Genomic DNA, 25,836 nt, shown 5'->3' with positions numbered 1-25,836 from the left:
TTTAAAAAACGAGCAAAGCCCCACGAAACACTGGTAGTTGTTATGTTAGTGTGATTATGTGCAATCAGATGTATGTTTAATGCCGTTTTCACTTTTAAAGGCCATCGCTTTCTTGCAAAATCAGACTGTTAAGAGACTCAAAGGACAGCTGTGTTTTTTGAAAAAGGCCTTTCCACTAGTTGGGGTGATAAGTGTAACATTTACATAGAAAGCAAATACTCCCCCTTTTATTTCTATGTTCATTTTAGATATTCTTTGCCTAAAGTAGCAGCTTGTTATGAGCATGAGTATAGAAGAGAAATTTTTATTCATAATTAAAGAACATCAGTAATAAAAACATTTCCCTAGTGTGACAAAGAACAGCCTTTGTTTAAGGGTTAGGTATGTCTAAGGAAGTGACTCTTGTTAAGAACTAAGGAATAAAATATAATTTGTCTTATCTTGTGTAAGGAAAATTGTCCTAACTTGCATGCTGCTGAGTGCCTAATTTACATTTAAAGCTGAAGTAATGAAGCCTTTATTTTTTGCCAGAAACTCCCATTTCTCTCCCAAATATATTCTCTATCAGACCAAAATAAAAAAAAAAAAGGCTCATTATTTTGCATGGTAATGTGTCTTTGCTGATGCAGAAAAGCAACATAATTTAGGATGAAGGATTAATTTAAACTTTCTTACGTGCTCTTTTGCAGATAATTAAAATTATTTCTAGGGATCAAAAGGTGGGTTTGCAGAGCACACCAAAAAGAATAGCTTCATCCTCTGAGTTGCAGATGGAAGGGTATAGTCGTTTTCTCGCCAGGAGGAAGAGGTTCCTGAAAACTCATGGATTTAGAATTTAAGTTAGAGAACTTCAGACCTCATGGAAACTGTAGTCACAGGGGGTCTGAAGTTGAGAGCTCTTAGGAATAAACAGTGTTTATATTCAGTTAAATAAATCTTCGAAATGTAGTACAAATGACCTTTAATTTATATTCTTATTTAGTAATAAGGGGTACTGTGTATTCATTTTCATTCATGATCCCTTGTTTAATAGAAAATTTGCTTTGTTGGAGGTAATAAGCATGCTTCGAGGCATTTCCCCTCCTTCCCCGTGGCTGGTCTTCAGCCTAGCTGTTCATTGCCTTTCTGATTTTCAAACTCCGAAATGGTCGCCTCCCAGGGTTCCCCACCCCCACTCACTGCTGTCTCTTAGATGCCTTCAGTGTGTAGTTTGGAGTCCCAAGTGTGTTTTGCACTCACCTTCTTTATTTTTCCTATGGTTTCATTCTTAAAATCTTTATTCTTGTTCTGCCATCGGCTCTTACCTTTCTTTCCTCTTCCCAAGCCCAGCTCCATCTTTCTCTAATTATCCCCAACAAGATTGAATCTTAGTGCAATTTGCATGTAGTACTGTGACTAAATGAAATTTTGGAAGTTACCCCCAAAATACACAGAAGTAAAGTTGAGAATATGCAAGCTCAGTTTAATAAGATCAGATATGGGTAATTAGTGTAGTATCCTGCAAGTGTGTATGATTATGTGCGCTCTCAAACACGCTATGTGTATATGTACGCTACAACCACGTATATATAAATAACATTTAACCTAAGAAGAACTTGCAAGTGTTAAGCTACTTAAGAAATTTCAAAGCTTTCAACACAGTTGCATGTTTCAACAAAAGCGGTCATTGTGTTTGCTATCAGTCAGTGGCATAATCAGTCATTTATTGAATACAACTTTGGATTTGTGATGAAATGGAGGTATTTACAGCCTTTTGGAACCTAATTGGTTCCAAAGTCTAAAAGCTTCTCGGCCATTCCAGCACGAGAGTTTCAGATCCTAGATGGTAGTCACCTGGTGACTCCTGACACCAGACTGTGCCACCTATCTTCATTCCTTGGGCCCCGGGGGTGTCCCAGATTGGGTGGGAATGCCATTGACCCTCCCTCCCAGCCCTTCTCAGCTGGCAGTCATCAGACATTGGAAGAAGCAAAAACCGCTCCTTACTGGAAAGAAGTTGAAACTTTTGTTCTGTGAGTAAGTGCATTCCTGATAAAGCCTTGGTTGTTATATTGTTTTTAAATTGATTCCTGGGCTTTAGCCTGTGTTTTTATTTTTTAGGAAAGATTCTATGCATTGATAGTATGCTGTATTCTTTAAATTTTTAAAGAAGTAAATTGGAATGTTCTGATTTTCGTGTTGTTTAGAGTTCTTATCAGGGAAGAACATCCAGAAAGATAGTCTAGCAAATCTGTGATTATTTTACCCTGATTTGGTGTTCCCTGTGGTGGGAACTTAATGAGTTTTTCTTGTAATCATTGTTATCATAGTTAAGATTTATTGACTACTTACTCATTAAGGGGTAGTTGGATGTTTGTACTGGTTTTGTGAGTACTTGGATGAGATATGTAAAATAGATTAAACTCTTGAGGCACTCTTGTAACACTATAAATACTAGAGCCACTGCCATTGTTCATCAGAAATCAGGAGATATATGTATAACTGATTCACGTTGTTATAAAGCAGAAACTAACACACCATTGTAAAGCAATTATACTCCAATAAAGCTGTAAAAAAAAAAAAGAAATCAGGAGAAAAACTTCATCATTGGCCTGAATGAGCTGAAGTTCATAGTAAGACTGTGGTCATTATTCATTACCTCTTTTCTTTCAAATAGTGAAACTGTTGGGTTTCTGTGGACAAGGCTGCTTTTTAATGGCATGTTCTCCAAACAGCTGTTAGGCACCCCCCTCCCCAATACCACAGATCACATCTGTTCCCACTGTTGATTAGCTCGAGGGTGGAGAAAGAAGAGAGGCTGTAGCATGTGTAATTACCAGTAATTAATTCTTGTTGAGCCTCTTCATTTCCTTCTATTCTAACTCCACCTACCCTTCTTCCTGTCTCTGTTGTAAATTCTATTTCATGTTGGCTACTTGTGGAAAATAATCTTGATGGGTATACAGCTGTTTTCCTAAAATTTTACATTCACCTTACAGTGAAGGTTTTATTTTTCTTCTGGTGGCAAGATCTCTTGATAAGGCAAATAAGAAAATACTAAAGTAGTGAGTACACTTCTTGGGGCTAGGTTTCCTGCTTCCTTCTGTTCTGTTTCTGTTGATGCTGTTTCCAACTGTCAACAAATATTTATCGAATATATTCTTTCTTAAAGGAACTAATGCAAGGCATGAATGAAGAAGTGTGAGGAAAACAAATGTAAGATAGAGTCCTGATCCTTAACGTTAATGTACAGAGTAATTAGAGACGTAAAACATGTACATGGAAAAATAACGATGTAAGTTAACATACAATAATTGACCGAATTGTCAAGACCATAAGGTGGAGGTAATGTTCTACTATTTTTCTTTCTCTTTGGGGTAAGGTAGGGCTAAAGGAAATATAAATTTGAGCATTTTAATTAATATGTTACAGTAGAAGAGATATATCACAGGCTTGCTCTTTAATAAAGAAAGTTCACAGTAATCTTCTTTACACATCTTCAAAGCCTAGAGATTTTCAAGACGTGATGCTTTTTTTGAGCCTCTTTTCAGGAGAATGGAGCTTCGAGTGGAACATTTTAAAACTGCTTGCTTTTAACATTTCAGATAAATTTAAAAATGTATTTGGTGTATCAGTCAGCAGGGCCCCAGCAGGAAAGAGATGACACTGGGATTAATAGGAGGATTTGATAAAGGGATTATTTACCAAAATGTGGGCGGCGTATATAGTAAAATCACAAGGCAGTTGTGTGAACTTCAGGGCTAGTAATGGCAGGGATGTTACACTCTGAGGTGAAAAGGAGTGAGAGGAGGAACAGATGCCTAACCCCCAAAGAGAGAGTTGGGTGAGGAGGGTCTTCTGATCGCAAGTGGATGGATTCTGCCAGCCCTGACATTGACCCCTCCGGGAGAAAGCCAGAGGCATAGCCTGTGCTCATTTCCCTCCTGATCCAAGCAGTGTTCGCTATTAGCCAAACTCCACTGGAATTGGGATGAGGGAGCTCTTTGATGTAGTCTGTTAGGTCAGCCTTCCCTCCCACAGAGCAGGGTGGAGCGTGGAACTGGATGAACAAAGGCAAGATACCTGGTATATTTGGAGACTTTGTTAAGTTTGCCTAAATATGAGAAATCCCTCTTGGATAACGTAATCCTGTGCGCTAAATAATCTCTGACAATAGGCGTATGTCAGGAATCAGTACGCTTCATGACACATCAGTCACTTCTCAAGCGGGTGCACAGGAGCCATTGATATAGGTTAGTGATTCTCACCTGGGGGAGATTTTGGCCACTATGAGACATTTGACAATGTCTGGAGGCGTGTTCGTGTGTGGGCTTTGTCATTAGGATCTGGTGGAGGGTAGTCATGATGAACTGAACACAGTGAAGTGCTTTTCCATTCCATCAGGGTAGCTGCCCAGATGATTGTTGAAGACTCTAACCGAAGCAATGATCATGACTTTTGGTGAGAAGAGATTACTGAGCTTTGAAAGAACAATTCGAGTTGCATTCTGAGAATGAAGCTTCAAGTCAGCATAGGTTGTACACATTGAACATGAGGTTTGGGGGTGGGGTGGGGAGTCAAGCCCTAAAAGATAAAGAAGAAATGAGACCACTGTGAATAACTGGGGTGTAGATGGTAAGCTCCTCAAGGGCATGGACTGCATTTTAGGTACCTTAGGAGAGGTAAGCACCATGTTTTGAGCAATACAGACTGTCAATACCTATTTGTCAAGTGAATGAGTAACCCTTAATTGAGGAGAAATGGTTAGAAAGAAAGACACGAGTAGGAAGGGACAGATGAAAGATGCTGGAAGGGGAGGAGGTGAGATTCTTGATGTGAAAGGAAAGATACTCTGGACTGCAAAGAAATGAGAAAGCTAGGCCGTAGAGGCCATATTGGGTGTGCCACTCAAGCTCATTGGATCTCAGGTTTCCAGACTTTATGTCTGTCCCTGACCTGGACCCTTGTATCTCATGGTTTCCTTTTCTTTAAGATGCAGTAGGTAGGGACAAGGGTATTTAAATGATGTTGTCAGAAACCATTTGTCCCATTCCTCTTTTATCAGCACTGCCTTCCCTCCCTTTTAATGTCATGCCCTGCATGGACCCTGAGCTCCTTCTCTCCTTCTCAGTTGGATCCAGCTGAAGATTTAGGTAGGCCTCCAAAGAGAAGATTTTAATAGATCAGTCCATTGGTGTGGGACTTGGTGCAATTGCCTCAGTCATCCTGTTTTTATATTCCTGCATGACAACTCTTGAGATCTGTTCCTTTCATTGTCAGAAAAGGGAAAGCTGCTTACTTGGAGGTGACCACATTTGTCTTTTAAGTTCCTTAAGAGCAGTGAAACTCCTTTTATACTTCCCTCCATGCTCAGCCCATTGTGAATGCTTGTTGAATTAGTGGATTTATGGAGGGTTACTCCTAAGATGGCAAAGAGAAGTGGTGGAGTGAGATAGGCAAGGATATATTTAGGAAACCTTGACCATGAAGTGTTCAGTCTTCTGAGTGACACATGACATTAGAAGGCCTCTTGTGTTCAAGAGGGTTGACTGTAGAATTAAGAAATAGAGGAGGAATTCAAAATACTGGAATGGGAGCTGGAGGTAACAAGAGAGCAGGAGTACTCTCTCTTTGCTGGAGGAAGAGTCATGCTGCTGTGGCCCGATAGTAGGCAGGGCCAGGTAGATCTGAAATGTCCACCAGCCAGCCTCGTCAGCATCGTTAAAAGAATGTCGGCCATCCAACTTAATAGCGAATCTTGCAGATTTTTAAAAAATCAGCTTTCGGCTTCCCTGGTGGCACAGTGGTTAAGAATCCGCCTGCCAGTGCAGGGGATACGGGTTTGCCTGGTCCGGGAAGATCCCACATGCTGCGGAGCACCTAAGCCCATGTGCCACAACTACTGAGCCTGTGCTCTAGAGCCCGCAAGCCACAACTATGGAAGCCCACGCGCCTAGAGCCCGTGTTCTGCAATAAGAAAGCCACCGCAGTGAGAAGCCCGTGCACCACAATAAAGAGTAGGTCCCGCTCACCACAACTAGAGAAAGCCCGCGCGCAGCAACAAAGACATAACACAGACAAAAATAATAAATTAATTAATTAATTAAAAAAAGAAGTTAATGATGGGTAAGATTCCTTACAGACAGCCAGTGAACTAACCAACCTTTGGAATTTCCTAATCAAAACCATACGCTATCTCTGTAATTATAATCATAGTGGTCATGGATTTGTTAAGACTCATTTGTGTTTTTTCCCTTCACCTATGACTGATGGTTGACACTAATTTTTAGGATGCTTAATAAAGGGTTTACAAGTGGCATTGGAGCCAGCAAAATGAGTCACTCCTCTCTGGCAGTCTCTTGGGTAAATCGAGCACAGCCATGGGTATGAAATACACCAGGCAACTCTTTACTATAGTTTTAAGACTGATTCAACATAAGCATAACATCTGTCCAAGTTTGTAAGGGAGGCTAATCTTTTTGGGGCTGTGACCCATTTGAGAATTGGGTGACAGCTGTGGATTCTTTATCCAGAAAAATGTTCACATATACACCAATACAGAATTTTATAGACCATGAAGGAGGTTCACAGACTGAGCCATAGCTCATAGAGGAAGTTTGTGCAGTTGAAAATGCATCTTCAGAATTACATTGTTAGGGACTTCCCTGGTGGTTCCGTGGTTAAGAACCCACCTGCCAATGCAGGGGACACAGGTTCGAGCCCTGGTCCAGGAAGATCCCACATGCCGTGGAGCATCTAAGCCCATGTGCCACAACTACTGAGCCTGCCCTCTAGAGCCTGCAAGCCACAACTACTGAGCCTGCACTCTAGAGCCCATGAGCCACAACTACTGAGCCCACGTGCTACAAACTACTGAAGCCCACATGCCTAGAGCCCTTGCTCCGCCACAAGAGAAGCCACTGCACTGAGAAGCCCACGCACCACAACGAAGAGTAGCCCCTGCTCGCCGCAACTAGAGAAAGCCCGCGCACAGCAACGAAGACCCAACGCAGCCAAAAATAATAAATAAATAAAAATTTTAAAATTATGTTGTTATATTTGGGATGGGTTCAAACATCTGTTTTTGAAATATAAATTATAGAAAGTAATGTGGCAAAATATTGGCAGATGGGGATATTGCAGAAAAGAGATTTCTTTTCCCTGTGGTTATTTATTGAGATCATAGCAGAATCTTAAGGGGTAGGGAATTGTGGGGGGGGGGGGTTGTTTGTTTATCAAAGAAAAAATCCTTGAGGATCGTTGGCTGTTTTTGCCCCGTCTTTTTGTTGAGGCAGAGGAATGTGGAAGGTAAGTACCTCACCCCTTGCAGACCTTGTGCCTCTTAACATGGAGAGCGGCCTGTAGACCCACAGAGAGGGGAGCTGGCGATGGACAAGGAAGGGAGGATGGAAGCAGATGGGCGTGGCACACAGGATGGAAGGAGAGAAATTTCTTATGCATTTGCCCAGGTTGAACGCAATGCCCTTTTTCTTCTTCCTGTTTTAGTTTGTCTTGACATCTCCATCGAACAGACACATCAAGAAAGGAGATTTTCCTCTTTGCCAGAAGTTCTTAGAAAGACTTCACTAGTCTTTAATTTCATCTCCTTTGGGGTTAAGGAGAGCTGTTCTTTCCGAACTTCTTGTCGAGGGTTCTTGTATTCCTAATGCTTTATCTCAAGCTAGCTTGTTTTCGATGAATCCCTAAAGCAGAAGGTATTTTGTTCAGCTCTCTAAGCACGAAAAGCAAGTATGTAATGCTGTAGTACCAGCGTTGTGGTTTTTTTCTCCTGCACGATATATTAACTAAGCAGAAAATTTAAAAGAACAAAGACAATAAAAGTAATGTTTGTTAGTGGTAGTTTGAGATATTTCAGGAGAGATGAGATGTGAAGAAAAGCAATGCCATATTTAGAAAGCTCCCTCCAACCCAACAGTATCTATTGAAGTAAACTTGATGACAGACTTTTTTCCTCTTCATGAATCATTGTATTCCTATAAAAGCGAAAATTCCTCTTCATCTAAACAAATGGCTTCCACATCTGTTTTCTTAGTTTCTCAAAAGGGTGTCTTTGGCTTGCATTTTTTTTTAAAGTGTTTATCTGTTTAAAACGGAATATCGTCAAAAGCAGTTTATACATCAAAATCCAAGTTGGTCTTCAGCTTCTAAGAATTAGTTAAGAATGATCTGGTGGTGATGGTGGTTGTATAGGGAAAAAAGAAAACACATTTTGTATTCTGCATAGGTAAGTTCTCCCTAACCATCCTCTTTACATTTTATTGATTTATATTTAATTTTACATGCTCTTTTGGTTTTAGGGGCTGACTGAGTAGGTAACTTTGTTATTGGTTGGCACATCCCAATATTTTAATGCTCTGGATTCAGAGTTCTGAACATAAGTATTTTCCAAATTAGTAGCAGGAGAGTTAATCTGTTAGTCCCATTGAGTAAGAACTGGTCTGTAGTTAGATTTTTTTATTGTTGTTGTCCTGTAGTCAGCTTTCTCCCACCAAGTCACTAAGAGAAACACACTCAGAACTGGTTTGTAAAAGGCTGCTGTATGCCCTTTTCTAAAGTGCTTGTTCAGTTCTCAATCTTGGGTGAGTCTGCGCACCCTCAAGGGTTTTGGTTTTGTCTTTTAAAATCTGTATTCTCTTCTTGTGTGACAGGTCACCATGCCCTTGAGACCATCCTGCCATTTAAAAATAAAGAATGTGAAGCAGCTGAAGTGCTGGCTCGTTTGCAGCTGACAGCAATCTGATCTACTGCTTGGATTCTTTTATCTGGGGACCGACATGCCAGTGGTTTGTGGCTCATCCTAGCCATGCCATCTGCAGTCACAAGGTTTAACAGGGTGGGAGGAGAGGAGGTTGTCGCCAGGGGAAAGAAAGGTTTTTGGTTTTGTTTTTTTGTATGTAAAGGTCAGGGAGAAAGGCTGTAGCTCGGCACATGGGGTCCTATAGCAGGTCGCAGGCTCCTGGCTTCTTCCCACACAGTGGAATTTCTGGGCCTTGATGAGGTGCTCTTCTTTCAGGAGGTTCCGCAGGCTCCTCCCACCCCCGAGCTACAGCTGTCTGTTCTGTCAAAAGAGTGGCTAGCTTTGAGGTCAGAGGTCCATGAGAACTCTGAGATATTTGATGTTATCAAATCAGTGACAAAGGCAATTGAATTAATCACTTAGGACTTAGTTTCTCTCAAAGGGTGTGGAGAATATTATTTGGAAACAGGGGAACCCTTCCCCCATCACTCCTTTTCTCTTCTTGGCTGACTATGAACCGGAACTGCTAACAAATGGCGTCAATCTTGACATAAGGGAGGAGCCCTCCCCGCTCCCAAATGCAGAAGAGAGGCAGGAAAAGGATGGTTATGTTTGAGCAATGGGAGGCTCTTTCCTTGTGAAGTGAATTGATTGCTGTTCCGTCTTCCTGTTGAGCCCATCGCCGCCTCAAGGAGGGGAGCCTCCGCAGAGGTTTTGCTTGCTGTTTCTTGAGCCGCGGCTGGTAGCTGCTTTGGTTGCTCATGAAAAGGCAAGGTGCTCCCCCCTTTTGACCTTGTTCAGAGGCTTAATACAATTATTTGTGTTAGGCGCTAGCCACCTGTTGGGATCGTTCTCGTTAAAGGTCAGCGTGTGGTGCCTCGCTGTCTGACTGTGGCAGCCTGCGTCAGATTTGCCAGTGGCCACTGGTTTGTGTGACACCTGCCAATTGTGACAGAAAGAACGGAGATTTGATAGATGGGAGGGAAAGGAAGGTGCTGGAGGAGGAATGAGGGATCAGGAGACCCACGGAGCACCATTACTGTGGTTGGGGTGCCAGCTTGCCTCGTCTCGGTTTTCTCCTGCTTCCCCATCATGAACTGTGCCGTCTGTTTTGATGGGCTCTGTTATTGTCTGCCCGCTGCCATTGCTTTGATTTATTCATATATTGTATCTCTGTTGAGCATTGGATTTCTTGCATCTGAAACTTGCCACATCCCCTCTATTGAGCATCCTTGCTTCCACCTGCCTCCCTGTGGTCTCCACTGAGTTGTCCACAGGCATAGCATATTCATCAGCTACAAAACGCTCTGCCTCTGCTCCCCTTCCCGGATTTCCTATCTCAACGAGTAGCTGCCTCCCCAGTCGTTAAACCAGGAATGTGGGTATCATCCTTGACTCCTGTCTCTTCCTCGTGCCCCAAATCCAGCCAGTTGCCCGGTTTTGTAGATTCCACTTCCTAAATACCCATGACTCTCTCTCTCTCTCTCTCCAGTGCAATGACTATTATGTTATTCAAGCCTCATTACTTCTTCCTGGATGCTGCCCCTGCCCCCACTCCTCCACATGTATTCTCCACAAGTTTTATAGCCAGAGAGACCTCTTTAAACTATCAATCTGATTCTGTCCCTCCTTAAAAGTCCTTACTGTGGCTTATGAGGTCCTTCACAGTTGGGCCTCTTTCCTGCCCTCTCCCAACTTTCCCAAGCATTCTAGCCTCAGCCATACTTTTTATTTTCTTCTTGTGGCAAAAACCAAACAAAAACTTAAAAAAAATTTTTGAAAGCTTAATTTTCTTCAATCACCATTGAGTTTCCCCTCTGTCCTTTGGATCTTCACACTCTTCCCCTGTCCCCCTTATCCTGTTATTCCGTATAGCTCACCTTCCCCTTATTGACAATCTGCTTTCAGGAATTTTCTCTAACTCCCACCCCAGAGGCCCCTATTATGTATGCATATTTTTTTTTCAGTTGCCTATTTGGTTCTCTCCACTAGATATTACATGCTCTAGAGGGAAGGAATCATGTCTGAATCACTCACCTTTGTGTTCCTTTTACCTAGCACATAAGAACAGCTCAGGAAATACTTGTTGATGAGTGAATGATAACTTCTTTTTTGAGGTTCTAAACAAAAAGAAAATAACAGAGCTTCCTAGAATTCATATCAGATTCTTGAGCCTTGGCCAGATTAGAGAGTAGAAATGCAAATGAAGTTCAGAAGTAAAGGGGATTTTTTTTTTCATAGCAGTGATTAGCCACATCTTTTATAGCTTATATGTTGATATTTTGTCCTCTCCATATTCTGCATCTCCATCCTAAATGACTTTTCTCAACTTGGTATTTATCTTTCTTTCAAAATTTTCTGAATTCTTCCCAAAGAAAGCATAGAGGATGATGGGACAGGAGAAAAAGTGTGATAAATGGGAACACATTATTTGATTGGTCCTTAAATGTAGAGAGACATTCTGGAGGCATGCCTGAGTATGTGTGCAATGCATGTATCTCTGGACAGGTGGACACAATCACATTTCCCCAGAACGAGACCATCTTTCTGAAAGATTTTTCTTTGTAGTGGGAGCCCTCCATATTTTAATCATAGCTAGCTCCTAGAATCTGTTTTCTGAACTTCTAATAAAAAGAGGGTGGGTACGGGACACCATTTTTTTTTTTTTTTTCCCCATACGCGGGCCTCTCACTGCTGTGGCCTCTCCCACCGCGGAGCACAGGCTCCGGACGCGCAGGCTCAGCGGCCATGGCTCACGGGCCCAGCTGCTCTGCGGCATGTGGAATCTTCCCGGACCGGGGCATGAACCCGTGTCCCCTGCATCAGCAGGCGGACTCTCAACCACTGCGCCACCAGGGAAGCCCGGGACACCATTTTATAAGAAATAGAGTTGCTGTGGGAGGGCATGTAGAAAGTATGGTCATTATAGAACAGAATTTTGTGTTTAGCCTTGGGACTGAGGGAGGGAGTCGTCCCTTCCCCCCACCCCCCACCCCCCCGTCCCCCCCAGGTACTGAGCTTAAAAAGCTCTCCCTCCTCTGACCTCCCTGGAGGCAGAGAATAATGAAGGACAGCCCCATGACTATCTTGTCACACTCTTGAGCTTTCTGGAAATCAACAATGCTTCCATCAAAATGGTGACAGCAGCGCCTTGGTCACTGCAGCTTGAGGTTGTCCTCCGGACCGCCAGCTAGGTCCTCTTCCACGGCTGAGCTTCAGGCCAGGTGCTTAGTAATGATGAGTGGCATCCTGTGAAATCTGATATTTGTGGGGGCCAGGAGCTCAGAGTGAGACCTAACGTGAGTGAGGCTAATGTCACATTTTCTCATGACCTCAGTTATAAAGAAAATGTTGCAGATTCTGGAAAATGCTAATGTCCTTTTTAGCCATAAGTATTATCTTGATTGCAGTGCTTTAGAATTGCCCAACTTCATTATCTGAGCATAGCCAGCCTGACGCCTTCTTCTCAAATAGACAATTATGATCAATTAAGCACTTTCAGGCCTTATAGAATACTTAATTTTATTAGTCAATTATTTGTGCTTTGAAAGAGTTAATGGTAGCTACCCAAGCCATTATTAGAAATTAGAATGTCCCAAAATAGAAAGGCTATTTCGTTTGTGTATGGCACTGCAGTGGAAAATGCCAAGCATAGTTTTTACTGAGTTAAAGGGTGAGGGAGGGCGGGGTGGGGGAGAAAGTTACATGTAAATCATTTAGCCATTAACCTAATGGGTGGATTTATAAATCCTATTACTATAAGCCCTTTTCATTTCCACTGAGGCTTGGTGCATGCTTGATCCCACTAATGTAAAATTCATTCCGTCTAAGTGATTACTGAAGTAAGACACTTGGAGTCAGTTTTCATCAGGTTGTGCGAAACTTGCCTGAGTGCCGATGTTCGCTACAGGGCAGACATAGTTTGGCCGTGTCTTCATAAGCCCCCCAGATGAGTTATGTGAGGAGTCAATCAGGGAACCAAATCTTGGTGCCTTTTGACATGTCTGTGTTTTTCTGTGAGGGAAATACATTGAAGGGGCCGAAAATACCCAGCTCCAAAGCAAGAGGCAAGACCTGTGGGTGGGGTTTTTCTAGTCTCATGGACATTGTGTGAATTCCAGGAAATCGGAAAGCTCTATTTTTATGGCTAATTGGAACATCTTCAGTGATACTTATACTTAAGTGAATCAAAATTTCAAAATTGATGAAACACATGGACCCTTTTCCTAGAAAAATGCATATAGGCACACATTCAAATTTCTCCTTACAGTTTCGGGGATTTTCAGATTTCTTGACCTTAGGTTAACATCTCCTGCTCTAGTTTCAATCTTGTTGTCTGAGGGATTTTTTTTCTCCCCCTGAGAATTTAATATTTAAGAATGTAGGCTCGTACTTGAACTCTTGTGTCTGTGAGTAGATTTGGCTCAAGTTTGCTTTAAAACCAGCTCTACAAGCTCTCCAGTCTCCTGTGTCAGGTATAATCCCACGTATGGCAACAGTGCACATATATGCAAGTGAAACATATAAGACGTGAGTTTCTAGACTGGAAGTTGGAGTGGAGGAGGAATAGAGCATAAGAATGTTGTGAAAGGAAGGTTTCTTTGAAGGTGAAAACAGTTTTTTAAAAGTCAAAATGTAAAGTGGATTTTTAAAAATCCACAAGATGAGTAAATATTTTGGGGCAAGCAATTAGAAGACAAGGGAGAAGTTCAGTTTTCATTTCACATATCCAGCTCCGTAGTTTGCGGTTTTTTAATTTTTTAGATCAAAATTAGGGCCCTGTCAGATTTTACGGCAGTAATTGAAAGATACTCGTAAATATCATTAAATGTGTCTGTTGGGGAGGGGAAACCTTTCAGAAAGCTTTGTTTAGTCAACGTGTTTTATATTCCTTACACATGAGCTATCACAAGGTTATGTTGTAAATTAAGGATTTAAAACAAAATCAGTTTATCTGGAAACGAGTTGTATGGGAGAGGTACACTGTTTCAGTCAAGTTTATAATTAACGGGCCTTTATCACTGGGGTAGAAATTAATTTCTCTTGAGTGAATATTTGTTTATTTAACATGCATTGTATTTGAAGGTGGAATTAAAATGATTTACTGTTCATTTCTTGCATGGAAGGAGCTAGCATTTAAATGTGTGCTGTGTGTGGGTTTAATAGCTGCTTCCTGTAACCAGCTTTAGGGTCCTGTTGTTGTGGAGGTGCATTTATCAATCCATGGCTTTGCTGCTTTTCTTCTTCTCACGCTGGACCACTTGGGTTTGCCTCCTTTTACTAGAGCCTGAGAAATAAATATGCATTGAATTACTGCTACATGCCAGGCATTGTGTTAGGTTTAATGGCAAAGACATGATCTCTGCTTATAATTTGCTTATAGTTTCTTTTTTTTAAAAAATAAATTTATTTATTTATTTATTTTTGGCTGTGTTGGGTCTTCGTTTCTGTGCGAGGGCTTTCTCTAGTTGCAGCAAGTGGGGGCCACTCTTCATCGCGGTGCGCGGGCCTCCCACTGTCGCGGCCTCTCTTGTTGCGGAGCACAGGCTCCAGACACGCAGGCTCAGTAGTTGTGGCTCACGGGCCCAGTTGCTCCGCGGCATGTGGGATCTTCCCAGACCAGGGCTCGAACCCGTGTCCTCTGCATTGGCATGCAGATTCTCAACCACTGTGCCACCAGGGAAGCCCCTGCTTATAGTTTCTTAATCTTACCTTTTCTAATAGAGTTGTATGCTGTGATTTACACAGAATAATTTGGGGGCTACATTGGACTAACATTCTCATTAGTATCATTGGATTGGGGAGGCCAGAGAGGCTTTTCTTGTGGTGTGAAGTTCCTTGTAAAATAAAGGAACTTCATGTTTTAGTTGGAGGGGCCATTTATTATGTTTGGAGCTGGTGAAGGTTTGGAGGAGATGGTTGGGATTTAGAATAAATGCTTGTGGGACAGACAGTTGAATATGGGCCTGGAGAGAGAAAATGTTGAGTTATCAGTATAATATCTCTGATTCTCAGCCAGGGGCAGTTATGCTCCTCAGGAATCATTTGGCAATATCTGGAGAAAATTTTGGTCACAACTGAAGAGTGTATGTGTGTGTCTGTGCACACATATGCGTGTGCATGCATGCTACTGGCATCTAGTGGGTAGAGGCCAGGGCCAGCCTTCCATGAGAACGAGAAACACTGGTGTGTGTGTGTGTGTGTGTGTGTGTGTGTGTGTGTGTGTGTGTGTGTGTGTGTGTGTGTGTGTGTGTGTGTGTGTGTGTGTGTGTGTGTGTGTGTGTGTGTGTGTGTATTCTCGGGGAGCAGGGTTATCTCAAGACAAGGTGTCAGATGTTTTATATACTGTAAATGTGCCCACCCACTTAAATGAAGTGCATAAAGTTATATGCAGACAACTCGTGAGAGCTTATGTATTCTAGTTATTTTACGACCAAGTGGCCTTCAGAAGCAACCTAGAATATGGCAATATAGTCTTATAATGATAGTTATTTTTGTTGGATATATTAGTGCCTCCTTTTCATAACACTAAAGAAATGAATGTGGTACAAAGTCAAAGCAGCCATATATAAGGAAGAGATATTGCTACTTGTCAAGCTTGGATTCTAGATTTTTAGATCTGGGAGGAATCCCAACCTCTTAATTTTATAAATGAGGATGCTAAGACCTAGAGGGGGAAACCAACTTGTTCGCAAATCACTTAGCTAGTAATTGGCAGTTTTAAACCAGTACTCAGATTTCAGACCCCTGACTTTTTAATTTTTTTAACTCATATTTGTATAACGTTTTATCTTTGTAAAGCATGTTTTCAGCATACAGTTCTTCTTATTACCACCTAGCTCTGGGAACTAGGTGGTAGTAGTATCGCAGTTTTAAAGAACGTAAAGCTAAGGTTTAAAGGCAGTAGAGAGCCCAGTGTCATGGGAATGGAGGATACAGAAAGTAGGGTGCTTATTAAATCCATAGCCCTTGCTCCCTGAACATCTTAGAGAGAAGACACATATCTAAGAATAACAGAGAATAGGAAAATAGGAAAAAGGCAATCTAATATAATGAAGATGAAATAAAAGATGTTTGCCAAGCAGGAGAACTGAGTAACACCGAGTCCTGCTTGGAAACTGCTGAAACTGGGAATAGGGGAAGCTTAGATAATGGTTGGATTACCAAATATCATAATATTTATATTTCTTCTACTTTTCTCTTCCCCATCCTTCAAAACCATTCATGTTGCTACCCCTATTATGCTAATGTATTACAAAAAGTTTCCAGTTTATTTCTAATTTTATGTCATCAGTAACAGAAGAATCCTAAAGCCATTTGAGATTTCACTTGTCATTCTGTTCGTGCGTTATTTGTTTCGAATTTGACCTTAACCCAGCATTTTCTTATCTTAGAAGATTCCCATTTTGTTTAGTTTCTGCATCAGATATCAAAGTGGGTTTCTTGTTAGTAGATATTACTATAATAGATGTATGCTTTTGGAGTAAGAGCTTGAAATTTTATTTTTTTTAACTGTGGGAAATTGGTGTTTTCTCTCTCATTTAATATTAATAAGTACTGTTTGGGACTTCCCTGGTGGTGCAGTGGCTAAGAATTTGCCTGCCAATGCAGGGGACACAGGTTCCATCCCTGGTCTGGGAAGATCCCACATGCCACGGAGCAACTAAGCCCGTGAGCCACAACTACTGAGCCTGTGCTCTAGAGCCCGCGAGCCACAACTACTGAGCCCACGTGCCACAGCTACTGAAGCCTGTGCGCCTAGAGCACGTGCTCTGCAACAAGGGAAGACACCACAATGAGAAGCCTGCGCACCGCAACAAAGAGTAGCCCCCGCTCGCTGCAACTAGAGAAAGCCCGCGCACAGCAACGAAGACCCAACAGAGCCAAAAAAAAAAAAAAAAAAAAAAAAAGGCACTGTTTTAGTCTGTAATACCATTAAAATCATTTTATAACCTTTGAATGCATGCATGGCAAAACACTAGGATTCTGTTCTAACAAAAAATAAAGACCCTGGCCTTGTTAGGCGAACCTGTAACCACACACCTCAGTCGTGGTTGGTCTTAGGTGGCTGCTGCTGTTTATCCTGGTGCGACAAACATGCTTCGTGCTTAGTAAACCGCATCATGGGTGTGGTCCTTAACACATTATTTTCTTTAGGAAGCAATTTTTGAAATACACTTCACATTTCCTTTTTAGTCCTCACCATCCTTCCCCAGTCTTCAGAGGCTCAGACTGGGGCTAAAACACCTTTTCGTGTTATTTTAATGACTGCTCTCCCCACCCCCAGCCCCACTCCTTTCCTGTTTCCCCCTCCTCTTTTCCCCCAATGGCACTGCTCTGCAAAGCCTGCAATGATTGATATGATGGCAGTGCTGTCATTCTTTTTAACCAAAAAAAAAGTCATTTTTGTTCTAGTTATTTTAATAGAGTCCCATTAAAGATGTATTGCTGACTGAAATACCGGCATGAAGGGCTCTCGCTGAGCTGAGCCCAGGAATTAAGAAGTCAGGAAATCGGCTGCTGCATTGCAAGAGCCTTGTGTGACACCGAATCTCCTGATTGGGGAGATCATTACTGCTATTATGACTCGACTTGCGTAGGAATTTTAAATTCCATCTGAATGTCAGTAATAACCCTCTTAGCAAATTATCCTGAATAAAATCACGAAGGCATTTTATATAATAGGTGTTGAATTACTGGATAGATTTGCTAATTAAATACTCTTTGTTCTGCTGCAGTTGACATTACAGGGTAAGATCTTGAACAATTATTCTCAACAGCTGTACTTTGTTAAGGGAAAAATTAACCACAAAGTTTATTTTTTTACACTTGAAGTTGGCAGATTTTTGAAATGTGCTTGAAAAAATTCCATCATCCAATTGGTAATGAGTAGATAAATATGCAGGTGTTGCTGTGAAATGAGATAACTGCAGGCTGCCTTATTAATGACTTTAGCAAGCCTTTATAGCCCTGTGTTCTAGCTGCTGGCACTTAGAAAGTGATTTTCTGTCAGAATGGGTAGCTTTAATATTAGGCTTGTCACTTTGAAGTGAACTTATGAACGGTTATCTTGTAAGCACTGTACCTTGTGTCCAGTAGACCTTTCAGGATACCTGTGGCTTTTTTTTTAAATGCATTTCCTTAATGGGGAAAATATCTGTAATGTATAAGTTTTTGATTGTTGGCTTCCAGAACATTCATGTGGTATGGGCCTTTTAACAAGGCAGTGAGACACAGTGAAAAGAAAATGAGACATAAGGTCCAGCTTCCAGGTCAAGCTGTTGATTAGCTCTGTTACTTTGGGCAAAATCGTAGAGCCTAGTTTTCCTCATCTGTAAAATGGGGTTTATAATAGCACCTACTCCTCTGGATTACTCATTCAGCATTCTACAGATATTCATTAATAGCTACCATGTACCAGGGCCTCTGCTAAATAATAAGAGTTTGGTAACCCACAGGAAAGATGGTGGTTAAAAGTATTGTCAGAAATTGGTACAACCTCTTTGGAGACCTGTTTGGCTATATTTATCAAAAATGTAAAAACACAACCTTTGATCCAATAAGCCCTCTTGTAGGAGTTTATCTAATTACTGGCAGATTGGCAAATTACATGTATATAAGGGTTATTTATTAAAGTGTGTTTATGAAGGTAAGGATTAGGAACCACCTACGTTCATTAACAGAGCACTAGTTAAATCATGCTTGAGTCGTACAATGGAATACTATGTAGTCGTTAAAAAGCATAAGGCAGCTCTTTATGTGGGGGTATGGAATAATCTCTAAAATAAAGTATTAGGTGAAAAAAGCAGTTGCAGTATGTATAGTCTTTATAGTTTGCTTAGTTTCCTATCATTTTTTGCAAAGCATCCACTGAGAGGTTTCTGCCACCAAAGGGGAACTCATTTTAGTAGCAGCCCTCAAATTGTGTGTGGAAATGGTTGTGAGTTGGTGGAAGGACAGCATGAGGGTGGGTGGTGGATCTGAAAGGTGAACGTTGACACTTCATGTTGGAGGTGCACTCAGGGATGATATAGTAGGTTTGGTTCACAGTGCAAAAGGAGAGCAGAAGAAATCCGTTAGTGCATATATGGAATTGGAGTCAAAGGTTGACAGATTGCTCCTGAGGTGGTGTACTTAGCAGGGAATGCTTACCTTGTGGGGTTGTCCGTTGTGATGAGGAAAGCCAAGCCTAGCAAGGTGGAAGGGGCAGAGGGTGAAGAGAACTCATGATAAGTAGTTTTGTCCTCACTATGATTAACTTGACTTGGGTTGATCTCATTATTGCCCTTTTCCCAAAGGAATTGTCAGGTATTCTCCCACAGTGCATTTCCCTGTAATTTATATGTTAATAAATGAAGATGAAGTGGAAGAGAGTGAATGTTTTTTATGAGTTAACTGGATTTTAGTGTCTAGTAGAAGAGTGATTGGGATTACTATGAGACCTATCAGTCAACTAGCCAACAGTTTTTCGAGTGCCTGTTAGATGTGAAGCGCAAACATGTGCTGTGACCTCCAGGAGCTTGTGGTCTAGTTGGGTAGGGGACAAACTGTCAGCTAAAAACTGTTTCCAGGGACTTCCCTGGCAGTCCAGTGGTTGGGACTCCGCCTTCCAGTGCAAGGGTGCAGATTCAATCCCTGGTTGGGGAGCTAAGATCCCACATGCCTTGCGGCCAAAAGGCCAGAACATAAAACGGAAGCAATATTGTAACAAATTCAGTAAAGACTTAAAAAAAATGGTCCACATCAAAAAAAAAAATCTTAAAAAAAAGATTGGGATTACCATGATTATCTTAGTCCAGTGGTCCTTAACCCTGCCTGCAACATAAGAATAATCTTGAGAGCTGTTTAAAAAAAATTGCTGGGACCAGCTCTTGGCATTTTTTTAAAAGATCCCCGGGTGATTCCACTGTACAGCCACTATGGAAACCATTGGTTAGCCTGATCAGTATTCACCACCCCCAGGGCAGGGGAAGGTCTTCCTTTCCCGAGAACATATGACACTGAACTCATGCACAACATTGGGAGACAGTACTACAGAGGAGGCGGGCAATGGAAATGGAACGTGAGGGGTAGATATAAAAGACACTCAAAGGCCAGGATTTACAGGGATCTGTAATATAAAGGACAAGAAGGACAGAAACACCATGACGTTTGAGCTTAGTTGACAAGAAAGACTCTTGGAGGTAGGGAAAAGAAATATAAATGAAGTAAATCTTCTATCTGGGTCATTGGAAGGGTGACTTCTGGTTTAGATTGATGCTTTGAAAGATGGGTGCTTGTCTAGAAAGAATAGCGTGCAGTGACTCAGGCCCCACGCTCTGGAGTCAGAGCGCCTGGGTTCCTATCTTTGCTCTGTCACTTACTAGGAGAAATTCTCTTCTCTTTGTTTTTTGCATCTAACAAATAACGGTATTAATAGTGGCTGTCTTGGGGCCCTTAGAGAATGAAATGAAGAAATGCACGAGATGCTCATAGCAGAGCGTCTTGCCCATATATTTTACACATACACACATATACTGAGTGCTCAGGATGTTGTATTACTCCTTTGAAGAGGCCTTCATTTGTAAAATATGTTTTACTTCTGATCTAGTCCAAGATAATTTATGTCTGTTTTTATTTACAACTACATTATAACCTGTATGTCTGTAGTCTTACAGCTGCGTAGGCCTGGGGACAGACCTATCTACAGATACTATCTACTATATCTGTTTGTCTTTATTTACTGAATGTTTATTGAGCCCCACCTTTGCACTGGGCACTGTACTAGCTCCAGGGATATATAGTAAAGATCTACGTATTTTTTTTTAACTTTTAAAATTAAGATCCTGAATACCGTAAGAATTGCTGGATTTGAAATGCTTGGTCAAGCTTTTTGTTAGCCATGTAGTTCTATTTAAATATTAATAGCAAGAATAGTTTGCCTTTATGCCATATTATAACAGGGTATTTTATTCATATTTATTAAAGATAGATCTTTATGTAGATCTGCTTACATAGATCTTACATAGATCTTTACAGCAAATCTGCTCACGTATCTCTGCCTAAGAGTCAGTGTAGAGGCAAACTGATTTTTAGATTACGTTGATGATGTTGTTTTGAGGGTTGTAGTTAGAAAACCATCAAGAGCTTTAAAAATATATGGGAATGACAAATCATTGGGTTACCTATCTCTGTCAGCATATAGTTAGGTTTTTGTAATTATATAATGCATTAATCTTGACTTTTTATTTCATTTAGATTTTGATGCATACGAAAGAGATGGTGCAGAAGGTAATGCTGAGCATTTTCATCATACAGTGATTCTTAGATATCATACCTGGTGACGTTTTTGTATTCAAGGAAAATTGTAACCCAGACTGGAAATGACTTCTTAGGATGCCTAGTTTATATTTATAATCCCTCCTAATGCATTATAGCCTTTTTCTTTTACTAACACTGATATGATCTAGCCGCTGCTTGAAGCCTATATGTGAGTGTTTCTAGCAAATTAGTAACGGTGCTAATTAGAGCTTACTTCCAGGCCTTTATACTGTACGTGCTTTAGTGTTGTTTGTTATGATTGATTTTTTGACACTTCATATTCTACTAAATACTGTTTGAAACTGTTAAGAATTTAATATGGATTTGTGCCCCTGAATTGAAAAAACCCATTTTGTTTCTGCTTCATAAATTGCCATGACCACGAAACATGTGGGACAGTGGTAGACCCCCCTTTCCTAGTCTCTTATCTTTTTGAAACTAGATACTTCCCCTGCCACTCCACTCTCTTATAAGAAAATTAGGGAGATTTTCTTAATGTGGCAGTGCTTGCCTTTCTGGTTTATTGGGGCTTAGTCTTTGATTGTGCAGTGACAATATGGGTAAGAAGAAACGTAAACTCTTGAAAAATCATCCGGAACCTGTAGTTTCTATAGTATGGAAAATCTTGAGTTTCACTGGGTGCGTGATGGTCACAGTGTTTTTGTTGTTAACTTTTATGATATTTGCTTTTCATTAGATGAATCTTGAAGTTATTTATGGAGATACAGATTCAATTATGATCAACACCAATAGCACCAATCTGGAAGAAGTGTTTAAATTGGGAAACAAGGTGAGATAATTTTATAAAATTATCTGTTTTAACCTGCTTTTGTGAATTCTGTTTCTAACATGGAACTTCATAAATTCCAGTTTCTGTACATCTGTGTCCTTCTGAAAATAATAATAAACTTAGTGCCTTCCATTCTTCATCCTCTGTTATATTTCTTAACCTCTACTCCAGTTGTTTGTTTTGAGGGCAAAATTCAAAGGAAATTGGTTTTTCCTTAAGTGTTGGATATGTTATACCTTTGAAAACAGTCTAAGTTTAATAAGTTTAAGATGTGACCACATTAGTACCTATCACATTGTCATTCTTAAGGAGAATTATGTCTCTAGTAGTATTGAGATGCATTTTATACAGTGATAGATATGGATAAGTACCTACCAACATATATACATATATCTATAATTTTTATAGGAGTACTTAAAATATATTTGAAAAGTCAAAGGGACATTTAAAAGTAATCATTTGTAGCCTCCTAATTGCAGTTCACAATTAGCAAGTGCTTTTTGAGCACTTGCTATGTTAAGATATTGTCCCAATAAACTAAAACTAAGGTACCATCTTACAAGCTAACAGCTTCCTGCCTTTCCCCCCCTAAAATGCTTGAAATTTGAACTGTAGTCTTTACTTAAGAGCAAGCTTGGCATATTGTACTCATTGGACCTTGAAAAGTTGTGCATTTTCCCTAGAGGTGATGGTCTATGCCATGACCCTATCAATAAAGAGCAGGTGGCTGTTTCATTTATTTGTTCAGCAGGTAGTTATTTGCTTAAAGTCAAGGTGCTATGGGAGGTACAGGGAGATCTTAGACATTATTTTAATAGTCAAAGTTTTACTGGCCATGTATCTAGTTGTTGGACTATCTAATCTCTAATTCAGTAGTTTGAAGGTAAGTACTTATGCATTTAGTTTTTAGATTCGAAACAGAGTATTTCATAATCTTCATAAATTTCCTGGGGCTGACACTGCCAATTTTGTCCTTTGGTTGAGTGGGGTGATATAGTTATATTATTGTCTCTTTGTTTATCTTTTTATCTGTTTTTGTCCCTGTGCTTTTTCAAAGTTCTTGCATCATACCAAGCATAATACCGTGTTCTATATAACCTGAATGAATGCCTTCTAGTCTTATGTGACTTCTAGTTTTGTTTAGATGAACTCTTGGGAATTTGCAGCATGTTCATCTTCTCCCTATTAGATGTTTGAGAAGCTAGCATTAATGGTTGAAATTTTCACAGGTGAAAAGTGAAGTGAATAAGTTGTATAAACTACTTGAAATAGACATTGATGGCATTTTCAAGTCCCTGCTACTGCTGAAGAAAAAGAAGTACGCTGCTCTGGTTGTTGAGCCAACAGTGGATGGGAATTACGTCACCAAACAGGAGGTGAAAGGATTAGATATAGTTAGAAGAGATTGGTGTGATCTTGCTAAAGACACTGGAAAGTGAGTTCAGTTTTCATTTTTGCTTTTGTTGTTTGTTTTTAAAAAAATTGAAGCGTTAACAGTGTGGAGAACACTTTGATTCTGCCAAGCACAAGGACACGACTTCTTTTTTGTTATTGTTATCATTGCATATTAACAGTTCTTACTGATTTGGAGTGGAATTTTACAGATGGGTTAAAACTTAGAAAAAGCCAAACTCGCTCAGTAAGAAATGCTTGCTATAAGATGCATCTTACAAGTTTTAACTCATGGTGAGGGTAAGCCTTCACATTTTAGATGCTTACAGAGTTGGGTTCATCGATGTTGGCTTGTTTTTGGTTTGTTTTGCTTTACTGTTTCTTTTAGAATGTGCAGTGTGTTGTACTCCTGAATGTTCCTAGCGCCTCCTTAGGGCCATAACTGTTAAGGTGTCCCCGTGTTGTGGCTTAAAATGTTCTGGGATTCAAAGTGGGCCATGTAGTGAGACTTTGTTCCCGCCCATATCATTTGTGTGTAAAGATTCTTACTAATCTCAGGTGAATTTAAGTGCTAGTTCTCAAATACTGTATGTACCTCAGAAACCATAAATGTCATGACCGACCCCTTAGTTTTACATCTGGGACTGAAGGTTGTGATAATAAGACCTATTTGTTTGTTTTTAGGGTCACATTAAGTTATAAAGCACCCATTTTAAAAAAGACGAATCCTTAGGTAGTTTATGTACCCTCTTTCCAGATAATTCCTGTCTTGTGAACCTGAACAGTTGTGAAAATAGAAGGACTTTTTTCTTTAAAGTGAAATTTTAAATTAATTTTAGTATTGCTGAATGTCAGCATTTTTTCCTTGTTTTCCAGTCTTCTTCTTGCTTTTAAGTTGGGAGACTGAGCATTTGTTGCTTCTGCAAAACTACTCTTGATTAGGCAGAGTTGATCATCTGAGTATGGGTCACTGTTAGCCTTTTATGAAATATAGTTTGAAATGCTTCATTGCCCCCAAATGTACTCAAAGATGAAACTACTTTGTATAGACTCGATTAGAGTGTTCTCTTCAGCTTTGTGTTTTCTAAGAAAAGATGCATCATAATAGAAGTAAATTTCTCTGAGTTAGAAATGTATTAGTAATTAAAGCCATACAAATGTTTTTGTCAGGGTTCTTTTTCTGACAAATTATAATGCAGCTGTCAAACCCTCGCTCTGCATTTTCTCAGAAATGGATAAAATATTGGCTTCCTTACTCCTTTTCTTTTTCTTTTTTTCTCTTTTTTTTTGGGTCTGATAGAATAACATGACGTTTTTGAGGCATAGCAATACGGTTAGAGAACACTGAAAAATATAATAAAGCTGAAGAAAGAAAACTTTGGAATCTTTGAGTTTTAAAAAATTTGCATAAAGAACTTCATATTCCTACTTTCCTAGCTTGTAGTCATCTCGGGCAGAGATAATATCTTGGTGCTTTATGAGGAGAGTGAAATATTTGTGTTCTCAAATTTCTCCTAAGAGTAGAACACAACTGCTTGTGAATTTTTGTAATTGCATAAAAATATGATGGAACTCATACCGCTCTCTGTACACACGCAATGGGAAGCCTTAGCTGCTACGTTAAGAAAAGGGGGGAGGGGGCTGGTCTGTGTGTTTAAGGGCAAACCTGATGTTCCAAGGTTGATAAACCTTTGACAGAGTTAATGTTAGAAAACAAATAGTAATGGGCTTTTGGACATTAACTGTCATGTTAGCTTTTAGTGTGGCTCTTGTCCACATGTTAGTCTAATGGCACTTATCTTCCTTTCTCTCCTTATTAGTAAAGTATGATACTAAAAAAATCAATCCGTCTCTTTTTTTGCAGCTTTGTCATTGGCCAGATACTTTCGGATCAAAGCCGGGACACCATAGTGGAAAACATTCAGAAGAGGTTAATAGAAATTGGAGAAAATGTGCTAAATGGCAGTGTCCCAGTGAGCCAGTTTGAAATTAACAAGGTAAATGTAGCATTTATTGCTGAATCCAGCTGCTGCCATGTGTTTTTCTCCTCCTTCAGATAGTTGAAAAACCACCTCATTCTTGCAGTTGAAATAGATTCTAGCTAGCGATGAAAGCTGCTTAACGACTGTCTCACAGACTGCGCGTTAGCATACCACTCTTCCTCGCCCAGCCACAGACACTACCCTGTCTGCAGTTGGGGCCTTCTCTCTCCGTTCCGCACGGAAGCCTCGTGTCCAGAGGTTCTATGGAGTGATGTAGTTGATGTTTCAGGGACTTGGGAGTATTGCCTTATTCATAGTCGTCCTAAGTTACAGTTGTTTGGGGGGCAGGCCTGTAAGCTTAGACAGAGAGCGTGTGTTTGTGTAACTTTACAGAAGGTGATCCTGAGGGGTACTTATAATCAGAAGGCGTTTTTAGACGTTGTTATTTAGAATTAAGGCGGTGCCAGCGCTTTCTGTATATTCAAAGCACTTGTGCTTTTTTTTTTAAACTATATAAATAGTTTCTCTTTATGGATAGTCTTAGTTGTTGAAAATAGGGAATATTTTTTCTTACCTAATTTGAAAAAGAAAATCTTGGTTTCCCAAAGTGCTGTGTAGTACAAGATGTTAGGTTA

General features: G+C 40.4%; 1 protein-coding gene across 1 annotated transcript in view; it reads left to right on the top strand.

The window, feature by feature from the left end:
* POLA1 (DNA polymerase alpha 1, catalytic subunit) overlaps nt 1-25,836 on the top strand; it is a 307,226-nt gene that overhangs the window by 109,636 nt on the left and 171,754 nt on the right. Inside the window, exons 27-30 of the mRNA XM_060292862.2 lie at nt 20,975-21,007; nt 21,735-21,827; nt 23,057-23,262; nt 25,084-25,216. Coding sequence (XP_060148845.1) covers nt 20,975-21,007; nt 21,735-21,827; nt 23,057-23,262; nt 25,084-25,216 — 465 coding nt within the window. The remainder of the gene's footprint in view (nt 1-20,974; nt 21,008-21,734; nt 21,828-23,056; nt 23,263-25,083; nt 25,217-25,836) is intronic.

Source organism: Globicephala melas, chromosome X (assembly GCF_963455315.2).
Source record: "Globicephala melas chromosome X, mGloMel1.2, whole genome shotgun sequence".
Taxonomy (NCBI): Eukaryota; Metazoa; Chordata; class Mammalia; order Artiodactyla; family Delphinidae; genus Globicephala; species Globicephala melas.
This window is presented reverse-complemented; position numbering and strand designations above follow the sequence as displayed.